The sequence below is a fragment of the Brassica napus genome, chromosome C3, assembly GCF_020379485.1.
Source record: "Brassica napus cultivar Da-Ae chromosome C3, Da-Ae, whole genome shotgun sequence".
Lineage (NCBI taxonomy): Eukaryota > Viridiplantae > Streptophyta > Magnoliopsida > Brassicales > Brassicaceae > Brassica > Brassica napus.
Genome location: NC_063446.1, coordinates 2796487 through 2813492, shown reverse-complemented (window position 1 = coordinate 2813492; position 17006 = coordinate 2796487). Strand labels below are relative to the sequence as shown.

Genomic DNA, 17006 nt, shown 5'->3' with positions numbered 1-17006 from the left:
GCTGCTATTTTTGGCAGATTTTCATTTTATAGAGAAATATTATAGATTTGGGTTTATGATTTAGAAATAAAGATAACAAGAATATTTTTGGATAGTTGAGTATTACTTCAGAATTTTTCATCAATACCTAATGTGTGATGTCACTCGCTTGGTGGAGGCACTGGGTCTGGAATGGGAACGCTGCTGATATCTAAGATCAGGGAAGAGTATCCTGATCGAATGATGCTTACTTTCTCTGTCTTCCCATCACCTAAGGTCTCAGACACAGTGGTGGAGCCATACAATGCGACGCTTTCAGTTCACTAGCTGGTTGAAAATGCTGATGAGTGTATGGTTCTGGACAATGAAGCTCTCTACGACATCTGTTTTAGAACACTTAAGCTTATTACTCCTAGCTGTAAGCCGCTCCCATCATCCCTTTCCCTCGTCTCCACTTTTTCATGGTCTCACCTCCCGTGGCTCCCAGCAGTACCGAGCACTCACCGTCCCTGAGCTAACCCAACAGATGTGGGATTCAAAGAACATGATGTGCGCAGCAGACCCGCGCCCACGGCAGATACTTAACAGCCTCAGCTATGTTCCGCGGCAAAATGAGCACAAAGGAAGTGGAGGAGCAGATGATAAACGTGCAGAACAAAAACTCATCCTACTTCGTGGAATGGATACCGAACAACGTGAAGTCAAGCGTCTGTGACATAGCGCCTCGAGGTCTCTCCATGGCGTCGACTTTCGTTGGAAACTCCACGTCGATCCAAGAGATGTTTAGGCGGGTGAGCGAGCAGTTTACTGCCATGTTCAGGAGGAAAGCTTTCTTGCATTGGTACACGGGGGAAGGGATGGACGAGATGGAGTTTACGGAAGCGGAGAGCAACATGAACGATTTGGTGTCGGAGTACCAGCAATACCAAGACGCAACTGCAGATGAAGAAGGGGAGTATGAAGAGGAGGATATTAGAGCTTGAGCTCAAGAAGATGATTCAGAGTTTGTTACGATCCAAAAGTGTAAAAATGTATATTATCTTGTACAGTATACAATGTATCTTCACATATTTATACTACCCGGTTTATATCACATAACCACCGGTTCAATCTAATTGACTCTTAACCGACTTTATACTCTAATAGAGGAGGATGAAGAAGTGGAATATAACGAGTGAAAATGCTGCTGAGATTAACGGTTTTTATCAGTCACCATTTCATGTTCTTATGTCCTCGCCCGTATATGTTTTTATTGAGTTTCATGTGATTGTCTGTGTGTAAAAGTGAGTGTTTATTATTATGCTTGTCGCTCGGTTAGTTCGGTATGATTTTTGCAATCTGCCATGGGTTTGATTGTCAATTATGTAATTATTGTGGGCTAATTAAAAACAGATTAAAATTAAAAGGACGATCTTGCAATGTTAAGTTTCTTATTTATGAAATTTCCCAAAGCCTGAAAAGAGAGAGAGAATCGGAGGAGAAAAAGGAAGCGATGGACGAGCAAGAGTTTCGCAGCCGTCTCCAACTATACCCCGTCGTGCGCTCTCGCGACTACCGTGTAAAAATCTCTCTTCTCTCTGGACAATCTCTTTTGTTGATTGATTGCCACTGTTAGTTTATTTAGTTGGTTCAAAAGGGCTATTACTAGCAAACTTGGTATCCGTCTTTTAATCTGATCTTTAGTAGTAGTCTAGTCATGTAGTCAAACATCTTTGACGTTCCTGAGATTGGGAGTAGATATAGTGATAAGAGTGTTCTTAAGATTGTTTGAATGCAAAATTACAATTGTAGCTAGAATGTATTCATAACTATTGTCTGTTTTTGTTCTGGTGCAGGCTGATTTAGATTCTTCAAGTTCAAAGCAATCAACTTCACTCTCAGTTGTTGAGCGAGAGGTACATTTCTGAGGTCTTTTTTTTTTCTTCTTTATTTGATTTAAGGTGTTAAATGCTTGTAATTTTGATGAAACTTGGAACCATTTTACAGGAGGTAAGTGAATGGCACGATGCACCCAGTGTTGTTGAGCCGGAAGACTTGAAAGATCGGAAGACTAATCAAGGTATGCCTCTTTTTCTCTCTAATGAAGGAAAGCAAATATCTCTTCGCTTTCTCTCTGAAACTGATATTTTTTTTTTTTGTTAGGTAAATTAACTTGAAACAACTCTAATACCCAGTTACTCAAATGTGTCTAACTGTATTAAGCGATAAGAAATCAGGAAATCAGCTTCTCACAAAGTTCATTGGTGATAATAGGAAATCTATGTGATTTGTTTTTTTTTTTTTTTTTTGGATTATTGGATCAAGAATATTGCAAGTTGCTTACTTTGTTAGCTTTTGGTGTGTTTTCAAGACAGACGAGGTGAACTCATTCGTTAATAATTTGGCAAAGTTGTCCTGTCTGATTACCTTAGAGACATTTGATCCAATTTATAGCATTTTATTTTTGTAATTTTTGTGTATGTCATCTGTGTTTTCCTCAGCTTACTTTGGATATGGTTTTAACGTGATCTGACCAATGTAATGAAACCATCCCTGCTCCTTTTTAGCCGAATCAAAATCTCAACATATTCCATACATGTTTTTTTTTTTTGCTTAACACATAGTTGTCGTTTTTTTTTTCGGCATGATTTTGTATCGACTGTCCTAATTTCTTGACATTTTTATACAGATACATTCTGGGATCAGTTGAAAGCGGCTGCTGAGAAGAAGGTAAATGATCACCACTGGCTTTTTCAAACGTTTCTGTTGTTGCAAGGAGATTTATAGTCTACTGTTTGTCTTTAGAGTTGTAGCTAATAGTTTAGTAAACCAAGTTTATAACTTAGATACTTCTAGTCTTCTACTGACAGAACTGACTCTTGTTCATCTTTGATTCCACTATTTATATTCGGGTTGTTAAACTGATTATGAAACCTTAATTAACATCGTTGCAGGTTGGTGAGGTTGAAGCAGAGAGATTTTGCAAGGCTTTCGAGAAACTTCACAAGAAACTTGTATGTTTCACACACTCACACTTCATCTACTAAAGACGTTCTCTGCAGATCACTACTAATTACCGAGGACGTTTTCTTATCATGTGTGTTTTGGTTTCAGGTGTATGAAGAGCTGAATCCAGAAGCTGCAAAGCGATACTTATTAAATTCTTAAATTCACGTCTTAATTACTATATGCTTCCAAAGGTTTTGATTGCGTGGAGATATTTCGACTCTCTTTTTCTTTGCTTTTTGATTATCACAATTAGGTATGAGTGGTCAAAAATCTCTTCTCGTGTTCATCTAATTATGATTCTCATCTTATATGGTAGAGAAAGTGATGTTTGAGACATGATTTCTCTTCCTATGTGGAAACAGCAAGTCTTTCTCAAATTCTCCATTTACTTAATCGGGATTTTTAAAATTAATTTTGTATTATCTACAAATGTTTATTTCTCTTTTTTTCTTTTTTTTTTTTTTTTTTGTAACACTCAAATGTTTATTTCTCAAAATCTATTTCTTGTTCCTACATTTCATCTAGTGTCTTCAATGAGAATGTAGTAAGATATGTTTTTTTCTGTCTTCATTTCCGGTCATATCTTGTTCCGACAGCTCCCATCCTATTTCTTACATATTAACCACACCTAGTAAAATGTAAAGTCATAGCAAAAAGCATCGTGTATGATTTGTGGTAACTAAATTTTAACTGTATACTAGCAAGCTGTTTCAGGTTGAATCTAAGAACTGTCGTTTCTGTTTAAAGATGAAGCTCACATTTTGTATTTTTGGTTTTCCTTACACCTGACCTGAGGTTAATTCTGTGATAGTGTTTAATTATTGCGTTGAACAGAAATATAATTTGATTAGTTTTGGGGACCCATTGTAGTTAATAGTTTAAGCATGAATTGTAGTCTGTATCTTTCACATCCATCTCTGTAAGAGACTAGCTGTATCATAATTTCAATTGAACAATGATGTTAGTTCTTTTCTTTTCCTTTCGCCTCAACAATGATGCTCATTTTATAATCATCAAAAATATTCGCACCACACGAAATTTCCACCAGTTTCATAATCTTTTCAAAGGAAAGATGAGATAATCATGCGTATCAGTAATAAACTAAACGTATTTATATTAATTAGATGAATATCATAGAGAGAGAGATGAACAAATAAGCAGCATTTTCTATTTCTGAAAGACTCGTTCAACAACAGTCTTGAAATCTCATTCCTCCACATAGAAAGAGTTACAAATCACGGCAGATCACGTACGATATAATGTATATCAGTGTAATACAAAAGTAAATAAATAAGGTTTTGGGTTTTGTTTGCACATATATATTTTTATTCAGACAAAAATTCACAAAACTTGGAAAAGCAAAAAAATATTTATCAATTGTGCAAAGGATTAGGACCTGTGAAGACCCTTCTCTTTCCATCTTCAAAAACATTCTCACCACCTTCATATGTATATATTCTTGATCCTCTTAACGCAGCATTGCCATTAAGATCATCAGGCTTTGGATCCAAAACTCTAGGTTTCTTTAAGCTTCCATGAGTTGAGGGATGATGAATACCAGCAGGAGAGGAGGACGATGAAGCTTTAGCGTAAAGAAACAGAAACAAAAGAAGAAGGATGATAAAGGCAACAGTAGTGATGTGTTCCCTAGGTTTTCTTCTGGAGTAGTTATTTCTCATCTTCAAGATATATAGAGTTTCTCTATAACTATGAGAGATGAGTGTTAGAATTGATTTTTAGAAAATATAAGAGGGAAGAAATAATCAAAAGTTCTGATCAAGATCTCTTAAATTCTCTGTGAAAGTCTCATTGAATGAGAAGAGAAGAATGAAAGTGATGGAAGAAAAGCTAGGGAGCTTTTAACATATGACTTGCTCCAAAAGTTTGCTGCTCTCCTTTCCTTTTTCTCCAACAATACCTTTATAAAAATAACAAAGAGAATAAAATTAGAGTTTTTGTAATTATCATTATTCTTTTTCTAACTAAGCTTTGGTTGGATCATTTCAAAAGATATTAGCTGGATTAAATTGATCAGTGGTATTAATTAAGTGTGGTTAATCTTTTTACTTGTAGTGGTTAACTTAGGGGGAGAGTAACGAGGGTGTCAAAAAGCATGTAGAGAGTAATTAAGTGAAGGGTCAAAGAAGAAAGAAATACAAAAAGGAAGAAGAAGGGGCCAAAAAGGGGAATTGGAGTGATGATTCTAAGACTTGGCTTTCTTTGGGGAGAATGATGTTGTCTGTCTTCACTCCCTTTTGTCATTGTGTTATTCCTCACCCATATCTACACTCACACACATGAAAAAAAAATCCACTTCCCACTTGAATGTCCCCCTCTTATTTATATATACATCTGCTTTTATCATTTTCCATCTTGTCTTTGTGGAATATTAAACTCCTTTTTTTGTTTTATTACGAATTAGGAGGAAATGACTATATACACATCAACACATTTGACAAAAAAAAAAAACATTTGTTGAATTTCGAATTTTTTATTTTATTAAATCATGGATCAACCTTCTTTTTTTTTCCAAAAGAATATTTTTTTCAAAGATCATAAATAAGAAGACACAAATCAATGGTAGTTTGATGACCTTAATTTTGTTATCAATTTTGAAGCATATCTCAATGGTGGTACATATGTATTTCAGATACTAATTAATGAAACTACTTTATTTTCTTAAATTAAAAGCACAAATAAAGAAACCGCAAGAGGTTCAGTTAAATTGTTTTAACAGTAGAAGATTGTTATCCAAATCCTTTGATGGTTGTTAGCGATTTAGTGTCAACCGTATAAAAATGTGCACGGTTATGGAGCTTCTAGATTGAGTCACAGTCTAACTGGGCCGAGTCCAGGGCGGTGAAGCCCATACATAATATTTTATAAAAATAAATAAAAGAAGGCAGAATATTATTTATTATTGAGAAGCAAAAAAAAACAAAAAAGAATGATATAGCTACCCGATTGGTTAAGAAGAAACAGAGAGAAAACTCTGAAACCCTAAGGAAGACGTAGTCCCTCCTCCTCTCTCCCTCCTCCATCACTTTGCCTTTGCTTTCTCAAATTCGCGCGGGAAATCGGACAAACCACTTTCTCCCGTTTCCCCGCTTCTGGGATTCGCAGAGGTGCTTAGATACAAGCTCCGTAGCTAGAATTGATTTCTCCACGAGATCTGGGCTTGTTCCAACGTGTACGTATTCGTGTTTCTCTCAGCTCCGTCTCTTTCTCGTATTCAATTGAGTCTGAGATTGTGTTTAATTGATGGGTTTTGTCTAGTTTCCCTTTCGAATTCGAATCCTTTGATCATTTTCGTTCTGTCAAACTATAAAGGTATCACCTTTAGGTTATCGATAGCTTTCGTAGAATAATAACACAAAAAGGAAGAAACTTTCTTGTTGACTTGCTTACTATCGAGCTAGGATTATTAGTTTCCAGTTGATTTGGGAGAGTTTTGATTAGCAATTTATGCTAAATTCAGATATTATTTTTTAGCTCTTAGGGTTGTTGAGACTGTTTAACAGTTTCGGTCACTAATGCAATGTGAGCTGGTGATGTGTATTGTTAGTTTATGCATTAAAGAATCTAAATTTGCAAATGCTTTCGTGTACTAATCTTGGCGCACTCATTTTGATTTTTTTTCATACATATCAGAGTGATCATGCATGAGCAATTGAGAGCTGTTCGATAAAGAAGATGGAACCTGAACGTACCAATTTTGGAGGTAAACTAGTTTTCAAATTTGGAGCTTCTTCAATCATGTCACTGTTGAGGTCAATGTGGTGGTGGTTGGTTATATAAGTGCAGGTCCGAGAGAGTTGTGTGGTGCAGTGGATCTTATATCTCAGTACAAACTACTGCAATACCATGACTTCTTTTGCAAAAGATCGCTTTCCGCGTCTCTGTCAGATTCCCATTATCTTCATGATGTGGTTGGGGACACTGAGATCAGAAAAGGAGATGGAATGCAGTTAGACCAGCTTATTCAGAATAATACGTCACAGAGCCGGGAGAGTAATAATACCCGCATCCAACCTTTTGATATGGATAAGCTTAAGGAGGCTTTCCAACTTAATGATATGACTCCTGTTGAATTGCCTCCAGTAAGCATCTGCTCTCTCTCTCTTGGTGCCTTTAAGTTTTTTTCTCCATACGAGAATCGATATTTGCAATTGCATAAACTTGGAAATGGGGTCAGTAATGACTGTGTCCTGTAACATCTAGTTCTTTAGTTAATTAAGAATCATTGCCTGATAAGGTGAATTACATCTGGATATCCTTTATAGATGATTACTGTTATTTTCTTTCAGGCAGAGAAGGGGGCTCCAACAATTCCACCAAAGTCAAAACGTGAGTCCAAAGATAAGGACAGGAAACATAAAAAACACAAGGACAGGGATAAGGACAAAGATAGAGAGCATAAGAAGCACAAGCACAGGCATAAAGACAGAAGCAAAGATAAAGACAAGGACCGAGACAGGAAAAAGGGAAAAAATGGCCACCACGATTCGGGTGATCACGCTAAGAAACATCATGATAAGGTAAGACATGTCTATTTGTTGAACCTGTCTGTCTTACCATAGAAAAGTGGTCTTATGAAAGTTTTTTGCTTTGGAGTTGGGAAGCTTGGTTAAATATTGCTTTGACATAAAATTTAGCAGATCTTAGGCTGCTCTTTATGTATATCGTTTGTTATTTGATCCGATGGAAATCACATGGTGCGCTGATATTTCAGAAAAGGAAACACGATGGGGACGAGGATCTAAATGACGTTCATAGGCACAAGAAAAACAAGGTAATGGTAGTGACTTGAAGTTCCAACCATAGTACGTCTTTGGTAAATTTATTGATTAGCAGATTTGTCTCGTTGCAGCATAGGAGCTCAAAGCTTGATGAGATGGGTGCTATAAGGGTTGCTGGCTAAAATTGGTAGACAGTTCCCAATTTTTGTATTCTGCAATCCTGTAGGTCTCACGGAAGAGGTTTAGAAGCACTTTTCAACTCACTGTAGACTATATATTAGGTAAGCATCTTTGCTCAATTAGCTTAACGTTCTTGTCCAGCTTGTATTTGATACTGAACAAGAGGATTTTCTTTGCAGGTTAAAAATTTCAAAAATGGTGGATTCATTTGTTGAAGGTGGTGAAATTTGTTAAGAAGAAGAAGAAGCAGAACTTGTATTTCATTTGATTTGGTGACACTTTGTAACATTTTGGTCTGGAGTTTTTTTATTCCATCTATTTTCTGTCTATAAAATCAACACTACTCTGAATGTTTATTATTCATGTAAAATAATTAGTTATCCAATTAGTGTTGCTGAATAAAGAGCTGTTAATTCAATTATTAACTATTATCTTATCTGTATATGCCACTATATAATTGTAAAAATTGATCAACTATAATATAAACTATTTTCTTAAAAAGGATGTCACATTAAAAATAAAGGTTATAGTAAATGCTTGGAAGACTACCAAAAATTTTCAATCAAACACAAATTTTAACTTGAGAAGCCATCACCAATTGCTCTCCATCTTTTACTCTTTTCCACACATCACCTATCCTAAGGTAGCCTATGCCTTCCTCTTCATCCTCCAACATCAGATTCCCTTCTGATTCACTTTCAGTTTCCTCATCCGTCTGTTCTTTATCCATCTCGGCTTCTTCCTCATGTGCTTCCAATGTCGCTTCATTTGAGTTGTGATCCTCTGTACTCTTCCTTGCTCTCTTGAATGCTGAGTTCTCCAGTTCCTGAGTACTGCACTCTGCTACTCTTTTGGCATTGTTGTTCCCTTGTGCTTGTTTTGAGATCATATGAGCATCCTGGTTGTCCAGAAGAGGTAAACGTCCAGAAGATCCAATGATCCGAGGCAACATACCAATTGGACAAGTGCTCCATGTTGTCGCCTTTTTCCATCTCTTATTAGCTTTCTCCGTCTCATTTCCTTTCTTCCTTGAGAGCTGAAGTTTGACAGACTCAAGTCTCTTGCCTGCACTTCTTAGATTCTTCTCTTGTTGCTCAAGGAGCATCGTAGGAGAAGTCTGTTTCGATGGAACACTTGTGGAGCTTTTATCCACGAGAGGGAGGCTTTTGAGCTTCTCCTTCAAGACACGCCCTCCCACAATATCCCCAAGCACACAACCTGATTTCAAAACCAGCTCATGTCCCAAGGCTCCTAGTAGCAAACATTTGCGTATAAGTTCCATAAGGAAAGTGCTTGGTGGTGTCACTTCAACAGAACTGTTCCTCTGAAAATGCTTTGACACAGTGAGAAGACCCACAAGCCATGCAAATAAGACAGGGAGCTGCCCAGCTTGAGAAACTTCTTCTGCTGACTTATCTGTAAGATTCACATCTGAAAGAAACAACAAAGCAACTTAAGAAGCTTAAAAACAATCTGGCAACAACCATTTAGGACAAACCAATAGTTACCTGTTTCATATCTTCTCTGTTCATTATTTTGGATCATATCAATAACTGACTTGAGTAGAGTCAAAAGCAACTCAGGTTCTCTGTTGGATAACACCATGATTACAGGCTTCCACACATCTAGAAAGACCCTGATATCTTGGCCAGACTGATTCTCAAGTTCTGCCGACTTTGAAGAATCCAATGCCTTGAGTAAGAACTCAAGTAGCACAGATGAGATCTCTGCTGAGAAAGAAGGGTATAGCTCAACAAGGCTGCTCACAATCTTCCTTGTCCTTTTATTAGAACCTGAAACACACAAAATTACACAAATGCAATGTGAAAACAAAGGGGATGAAGCTGAGAATTAAATCCAGATGTCTTACATTTTTCTTTGACCAAAGGGGAGTCATATTGAGGATTCTGCTTAAGTTGGAAGCAGAAAGAGAGTTTCCTGAGTTTGGATTTGACTTCTCTTCTGATGCTAGCAGTTCCATCTCTCTTCAACGGAATCTGTGCCTTTTGAGGAACCCAATAAAAAGATTTCAACCATTCAAGCGCCTACAATGAACCAAGGAAGTATGCTAAATCAATTGTTCAATACTACACCACTCCAAAAAAAAAAGTTGAGCAGACTTTTTGATATCAAGACCTTTATTGAATCTAAAACGCCAAAATAGAATTAGGAAGTAAAGAAATTTTACCTCATATGAAGCATCTCGGAGCACAAGGAGAGAAGGGAGCTCACGGTGAGAACCCTCTACAAACAGAACAATCAAATCAAAGCATAAGCACAAAGCAGCAGAATCCAAAAAGTTAAAGTACACAGCGAAGGAAAGGCAACCTTAAAGATTCTTACCATGACGAAGATCGATCAATTTACGTGGGATACCCATTGCTCTAGCTGCAACCGCAATTGAAACTTCGTCTCTCTTTCTTGTCTTCTCTATGAGACAGTTCACAAGCCTTCAAATATAAAGACGTGAGTCAAAACAATAAAAGTTCCATGAAACCAAAACATATCAAGAAGAAGAGTGGAAAAACTCATAGTCACCTGAGTATTCCCATTGTGTAAAGCATCTGAAGTAAATGCTCTGAATACAATGCATCTGGTGGTTGTTCCTCTCGCCTTTTTTTCCAATCACAATAACAGAAAATAAATAAACATCCAAAAAGCTTTATGAAAGATACCAGAAAAGATTATAGAGACTAACTCAATAAAGCCATCTTTGAGCTGGATTTCAAGAAGGGTGCAAGTAACATCCACAGGCCCTGGAATAGACCCTCTACTTCTCCATGTCTCAACCTGAAACACCCACAACATAAATTCGATCAAAAACATATAAAGTTTAAAACTTTACAGGAATCTCAACTTCTATTAAGCTCCTAGGGTCTAAAGGAGTAAGCTTTACCACACAGTTTCATATAAAAATCAAAACTGTTTCAAGAATCTCTAACTTCAATTAACCTCGTTGGGTCCAAAGGAGTAAGCTTTAATAAACAGTTTCATATAAAAATCAAAACTTTACAGGAATCTCAACTTCCATTAAGCTCGTTTTCATATAAAAATCAAAACTTTACAGAAATCTCAACTTCAATTAAGCTCCTTGGGTCTCAAGCAGTAAGCTTTACTAAACAGTTTCATATAAAAATCAAAACTTTCAACTTCAATTAAGCTCCTTGGGTCTAAAGCAGTAAGCTTTGATAAACGATTTCATATAAAGGTCAGTGCTTTACACATACCCTTTGCAGGGCAAACGCGAATCGATCAGGAGAAGAAGAGAAGAGAGACTCTCTGACGGAGTCCCACTCTTCCCAGTTCAGCCACGGGACTTGTTTACAGCCGTCCGATGATGGTCTCTGTTGATCATGTTCGTTGTTGAGATACGACTCGAAGTCTGCTTCAATACCCTGTAGAGACTCCATTGAAGAGGGACTCGGCTCGATAACAAACTTGGCAGAAAGGAAGACAGAACAGCTGAACTAAAACCCACCTTCAATGTCGGATTAGGGTTTATGAAAAAATGGACATAATTGCAAAATTTGGGTTATTGTGTTTAATATTTTTCGATTTAATCCCCCTATTTTCTTTTTGTTAAGTTATAGTCCATGGAACTGAAATTATTATAAGTTGGTTCGGTTAATTTGCATTGGAATACTCTTAAACACAACACAACACTCATCTTCTCTCCATCAAACACATGCTTTATGCCGCACCAATGATCTCTCCTCATCTAAATTTGCGTTTCAAATACATCCATTTGGTTGAGGAAAGGATCACACTTCATTTCATAGCACCCATGATCAACTTTTGAAAACAAAAACTTCAAGAGTTGAGAAAAAGCCAGCATTGTATTTACCTTTGGAATGCGTTCATGGTTTGGAAACATCATGTGATCTAGCTCATCAACATATCTCTTTTCTTTCAGAAGAACGTACCAGAACCTCTGAAGATCATCCCTTGACTTTAGACTCCGAAGCTTTCCAGCCTCGACCTAATGAAGCACCAAAGTCATTGCAAATGATCTTATAACAATCTCGTTAACAAAAACATTCAAATCCTTAATCTTAGCATTATAATTTTCAAAATGTCCATCCCTTTTTTTTTGAGCAAAATTTCCATCCCATAGCCTTAAAAAAAAAAGCTTAGAGAGGGACAATAGTGTTATATGAACAAATCATCAAAAGGAATCATAAACATTCAGAGTACTAGAAAATCAATTGGTTACAAATCATAAGCCACAATGAAAGTCTTTTATCAATTAAGTACATTGTGTAAAAATGTACTCAGGGAATTATATGACAAAATCATATATGGTAGGTAAAGTATGGATTCTGAATTAAATGAACAATGAGAAGAGAGAGAAAAAGTAGATAACATGTCTCTGTTCTGTCGGGAAAAACCACCACATCCCAAAATAAAAAAAAACAGAGGAATACGCTAGAGAACAATAAACAGAGAGACCAATTAACATTAGAGTATGTTTCACATCCGCCATGGTCACCACCGCTCAAGCTCACATCAATATCAAGGGACCACTTACAAGTCTAGGACTAGTCCGCATTCTCCTATCTTCCAAACGTCATCCGTTTTCAGCTTGAACTCAAAGAGAAGCTCGCTTGAAGTAACCTCGGCTTCGATTCGGAATGTGTACAGGTGCTCTGCTAAAGCCGGAAACAAAACTTCACTGTTATTTTTATACATAACAAACACTTGCGTCGATTTCTTTTCAGAGCAAGCGTCGTGGTCACCTTTATCAACCAGCAAGATGCATGCTATAAATCTCATGGATTTGGAAAGAGGCTTTTCATTCAACTTGATTGTCAATGGACCTCCACCAGTAGCTCGGTGAGTGAAGTATTCAGGCACTTGTCCACCTGGTAAGACTGCATATCTACTACTAGTCTGGATGATGAGGTCTCTCGCCTCTTGATTCAGTTTCAAGCAGTTGGAAAAGTGGAACCAAGCATGTGGATTGGAAAAGGAGCACTCTATCATCTCCAGGGACTCACAGTCACTTGCATCAATGGAATTGATGGACTCTGAAATCGGCGGGAGTGATACCAACTTTCGGCATCCATTGAGCTCGAAATCCCTTAGACGAGAGATTTTCTTGACCCACGGAGGAACCTCTTGTATCTTTGTGTCGGTCAAAGACAGACATGTGATTCTTTCAAGAGCATGAGGGAATTCCTTGAGGTTTTCAAAGTATGACATCTGAAACACTTTAAGACGAGGCCATGACCTGATAGAGGGAGGCACTTGTTCTATCGCAGTTCCTTTGAGGTTAAGATATCTAATGTTTGTGGAGATATGGGGAAAGCTTTTCAACATGGAGCAATCACAGAGACTAAGTTCATCCAAAGATTCCAAGTTGATGCTGGTGGGAAGAACCTCTAGCTTACTGCAACCTACTAACATCAGCCGCTGCAACTTCTGAAGGTTTCCAAGAGAGAGAGGAAGTTCTACCAGATTTGAGAAACTAAGTTCTAAGTTCTTGAGATTAATGGCATTCTCAATAAAGGAATGGAGATCCAACAATTGTGGTAGATTGTTAATGGCCAATGTTCTGAGATCGACAGCATTTCCGATAATGGAGCATCCACCGAGATCAAGACTTGAGCACTCACTGAGATCAAGTAGATCCAAAGATTCCAATTTGATGTTGGTGGGGAGAACCTCTAGCTTACTGCATCCTTTTAATCTCAGTTCTTTCAGCTTCTGAAGGTTTCCAAGAGAGAGAGGAAGATCCACCAGATTTGAGCAATGACCAAGATTTAAATTCTCCAAGTTGGTGGCATTCCCAACATAGGAAGGGAGCTCCAACAGATTTTGAAAACTACTAAGATCCAATTCTCGGAGATTAACTGCATTCCCAATAAAGGAGGGAAACTCCACAAGACTTGAGCATCCACTGATATCTAGTTTCTCCAGACTGTTTCCACTCAGAGAAGGGAGTTTGATTAGACTCGAGCAATGACGAAGATACAATTTCTCAAGATTATTTGTATACCCAATAGCGGGCGGGAGCTTCACCAGGCTTGAGCAATCATTCAGATTCAATTTCTCAAGGTTGGTGGCAGTTGAGAGATCAGGAAGCTCCTTCAAGTTTACAGAACCACTCAAATTCATCCATTTCAGACTTCGAAGCGGCTGTACAGACAAATAACAAAAACATGGTTGTTTATACACTTTAATGAAACATAAAAGAATCAGACTTAAAAAAAAACAACTACATAGACGGGTGTGGCAAGACCAGTTCTTTTTATATAGCTAAAAATGCACAAATGATAGATTCTAAGCATAAAAAAAAAAAAGTAGAATCGAAACAAAGTGAAATAAATAAAAACAGCTTACTTTAATTCCTTCCCATAACTTCTCAAGCTTGCTGCCAATCATGATTAGTTCGACAAGGAACTCCAAGTTTGCATTGCAAGGAAAACATGACATTGGAAAATGACTCCAGTGTAGTAATCGAAGTTTATGAGACAAATAGTTAAGACCTCGAGTTAATTGCAGTGTATCGGGAGCACCATATACTTTTAAGAATTGGAGATTTGACATTCCTTCAAAGGCTTTCTCAGTTATATCTATTTCTTTACCCTCTCTGCTGTAGTCTAAATCTATGCCTATGACACTTTTACTACCCTGAAATAAATGACCAAACAAGAAACTAGAGTTGTTAGTTATCAAATAAACAAAAAATTGCAGGGAATAATGCAATGAAAGACTCTTACTGTTGCAGCACCAGTTAGTACTTCATAAATCTCTCTTTCGTCATACATAAACTGGCGCTGTCCAGGCTCATAAATAGATTGTTTACAAACAATTTCTCTACCTAGTTTTTCTAGCAAACCATGCATCTCTATATATCCCCATTCGTCGATCCATATGAGAGATTTCTCAGCCAAGACGTTAAGTCTTTGCCTCACTTCCAAGAACTTCTTTGCAAGATACTCTTCCACTTTGTGAATCCTTTCATAGTTGAAGAAGCAGGCTATATGAAGGAATAAATCTTTATCTTCATCATCTAAGGCATCGTAGCTGAACTTCAAAATGCTTCGAATATCAGCATCAAGGCTAGTCCTTAATCTTGGTAGCGAATTTTTCCACTCTTGCTTGGACATTCCACGACAGTAGGAACCCATAACCCGTAGCCCCAAAGGGAGTTCACCAGCAAGTTGTGTAACTTCCCAAGCAAGCTCCTCAAAACCATCTTTAGGGAACTTTTGACCAAAAGAATACGTACAAAAGATTTGAAGAGCCTCATCATTTGTTGGAAAATCAACCTTGTAAATATGGTTAATCCCATGTGCTCTAAAATTTTTCTGATCTTGTGTTGTGATTATGATCCGACTCCCGGGACCAAACCAACAAGGCTCTTTGGCTATCGCATCTAGTTGTAGTGACCGGTCCACGCCATCAAGAACAACAAGAACTTTCTTGTCCTTCAACCTATTTGAGGCAACTCCCAAATGAGAAACCACCATATCCTTATGGTTTGTTATCTGAGACATAAACTGTTGTTGTAGTTGCAACTTTAAGCTGTAGTCATCGGAACACAGTCTTGAATAGTTTGCTTTGAGATCATCCATAAAGACACTCAGTTGAAAACTGTTGGAGAATTGGTTGAATGCAACTCTAGCGATTGTGGTCTTCCCAATCCCAGGAGGACCCCAAATCCCAATCATCCTCACCTCATTCGAATCTAGGCATAACAATGGTTCCATCTTTTGCAAATGAGCTTCCATGCCAACTAAGCCGTTGAAATCATTTGATGGTGTGAAATTATTCAGCATGTCCAAAATATCAGTGGTGATTTTCTCGATCATGGCCGCTTCATTATCCCTAAAAATGGTAGAGTTCAATGCATCCATTAAATAATCATATTCATATTTCAATTTGTGGGATGTGTATGTTTACAAAGACCAAGTGGTAAAACAAGAACTAACCAGCTGCCTGAATGATAGCCAGCGATTGTAGCAACTTTTGCAAAAGCTTGTCTCCATCTCTCAATGCATTCATTTGTTTTACCAGCACAAGTTTTTCTAAAGACTCTCCCAAAATCTCCTGCTAGATTTTTCACATCAGATGGATCCACTTCGTAGAAAACAGCCAATACAGTTTGACCCAACTCTTCTCTGCACTTCATAATCTCCACAAGTTCATCAAGACACCATTTTGAGGAGGCATAGTTCCTAGAGAGCAAGATGATTGCAATCTTAGATCCTCTGATGGCCTTGATCAGCTCGGGACCAATAGATTCTCCTCTTTTGATTTCATTATCAACGAACGGAGTGATTCCTTTTCTTTCGAACTCCATCTGAATGTGACTTAGAAAGTGTTTCCGCACATCTTCCCCGCGGAAGCTAGGAAATACATCATGCGTCCAGATGACAGAAGAAGAAGGTGGAGGAACTCTTGAAGGAGACAAAGAAGACGAAGGTGAAGAAGAAGAAGAAAAATAATTATTTTCTCCGTTATCCACTTCATGGAATTTACGTTTTGTCATAAGGTTAATATGATAAAAAAGAGGATCAGTATTACAGAGCTTTAAAGGGAGCTATGTAGAGGAAGAAGTTTTTAGGATAAACACAGAGCTTTAAAAGGAGCTATGTAGATGAATAAATTATTAGGATAAACACAGAGCTTTAAAGGGAGCTATGTGGAGGAAGAAATTATTTCGATGCCGTGTGTACATTGAACGCAGAAGGTCGACTAGGAATGTTGAAACTATACTAGTAGCAATAATAGAGGATATTTCCTCCCCCTGGTTAACTATTTCCTTGATATTTCCTCACAGAAAATTACAACCGGACAATAGTAGAGGAGGTCCTACAAGAGCAGGAAGAAACTATAAAGAAGGTTTGTATACATGAACACAGAACGTTGACTCCATTGACTAGAAAGTTGAATTACGAGCAAAAAAAACGTGGATCGACTGTCGCTTTTTCACCATATACCTAATTCCTTTGAAATTTCCACACAGAAAATTACAGAACCGACAATAATAGAGGAGGCCCTACAAGAGCAAGTGACAAGAGAGGAAACTTCCTTAGTAAATATGAGATTCAGGAAGCATAAATAAAAGACAACACAAAACACAAAACATTTTTTTTCTTGTTAGTAAGAAAA

At 37.5% G+C, this 17006-nt stretch overlaps 5 protein-coding genes and 1 pseudogene across 8 annotated transcripts; 2 read left to right on the top strand and 4 right to left on the bottom strand.

Annotated features, from left to right (window-relative positions):
- Positions 1-874, bottom strand: LOC125584074 (annotated as a pseudogene).
- A 533-nt stretch (positions 875-1407) lies between these two features.
- Positions 1408-3379, top strand: LOC125584073. The gene is made up of 6 exons (XM_048751929.1): positions 1408-1537; positions 1815-1874; positions 1966-2038; positions 2648-2688; positions 2913-2972; positions 3073-3379. Exons 1-6 carry the CDS (start codon positions 1472-1474, stop codon positions 3124-3126), a joined length of 354 nt encoding a protein of 117 aa, XP_048607886.1. The 5' UTR covers positions 1408-1471; the 3' UTR covers positions 3127-3379.
- Positions 3380-4113: 734 nt separating this feature from the next.
- LOC106420078 (CLAVATA3/ESR (CLE)-related protein 22) lies at positions 4114-5373 on the bottom strand. Its single transcript, XM_013860909.3, has one exon. The coding sequence runs from the start codon at positions 4644-4646 to the stop codon at positions 4341-4343; it is 306 nt and encodes a 101-aa protein (XP_013716363.2). The 5' UTR covers positions 4647-5373; the 3' UTR covers positions 4114-4340.
- A 521-nt stretch (positions 5374-5894) lies between these two features.
- LOC125584072 (mediator of RNA polymerase II transcription subunit 19a-like) lies at positions 5895-8311 on the top strand. Of its 2 annotated transcripts, XR_007321080.1 has the most exons (7): positions 5895-6157; positions 6619-6688; positions 6772-7067; positions 7275-7505; positions 7700-7759; positions 7838-7987; positions 8066-8311. XR_007321080.1 is itself a non-coding variant. In XM_048751928.1 (6 exons), exons 2-6 carry the CDS (start codon positions 6661-6663, stop codon positions 7886-7888), a joined length of 666 nt encoding a protein of 221 aa, XP_048607885.1. In that variant the 5' UTR covers positions 5902-6157; positions 6619-6660; the 3' UTR covers positions 7889-7989. The 2 variants fall into 2 exon arrangements, 1 of the variants encoding a protein (XP_048607885.1); XM_048751928.1 differs by lacking the exon at positions 8066-8311 and having other exon boundaries at positions 5902-6157; positions 7838-7989.
- A 32-nt stretch (positions 8312-8343) lies between these two features.
- On the bottom strand, positions 8344-11458 carry LOC125584071. The gene is made up of 8 exons (XM_048751927.1): positions 11114-11458; positions 10585-10676; positions 10425-10499; positions 10230-10336; positions 10075-10130; positions 9757-9931; positions 9395-9679; positions 8344-9317 (listed from the first exon to the last, which is right to left on the bottom strand). The coding sequence occupies exons 1-8, from the start codon at positions 11294-11296 to the stop codon at positions 8449-8451; spliced, it is 1842 nt and encodes a 613-aa protein (XP_048607884.1). The 5' UTR covers positions 11297-11458; the 3' UTR covers positions 8344-8448.
- Positions 11459-12107: 649 nt separating this feature from the next.
- LOC125584070 (disease resistance protein TAO1-like) lies at positions 12108-16596 on the bottom strand. Of its 3 annotated transcripts, none has more exons than XM_048751926.1 (5): positions 15824-16596; positions 14609-15719; positions 14229-14519; positions 12623-14024; positions 12108-12532 (listed from the first exon to the last, which is right to left on the bottom strand). In XM_048751926.1, the coding sequence occupies exons 1-5, from the start codon at positions 16381-16383 to the stop codon at positions 12411-12413; spliced, it is 3486 nt and encodes a 1161-aa protein (XP_048607883.1). In that variant the 5' UTR covers positions 16384-16596; the 3' UTR covers positions 12108-12410. The 3 variants fall into 3 exon arrangements, with proteins under 3 accessions (XP_048607883.1, XP_048607882.1, XP_048607881.1); XM_048751925.1 differs by having other exon boundaries at positions 12108-13806; positions 13885-14024; XM_048751924.1 differs by having other exon boundaries at positions 12108-14024.
- Positions 16597-17006: the final 410 nt, after the last annotated feature.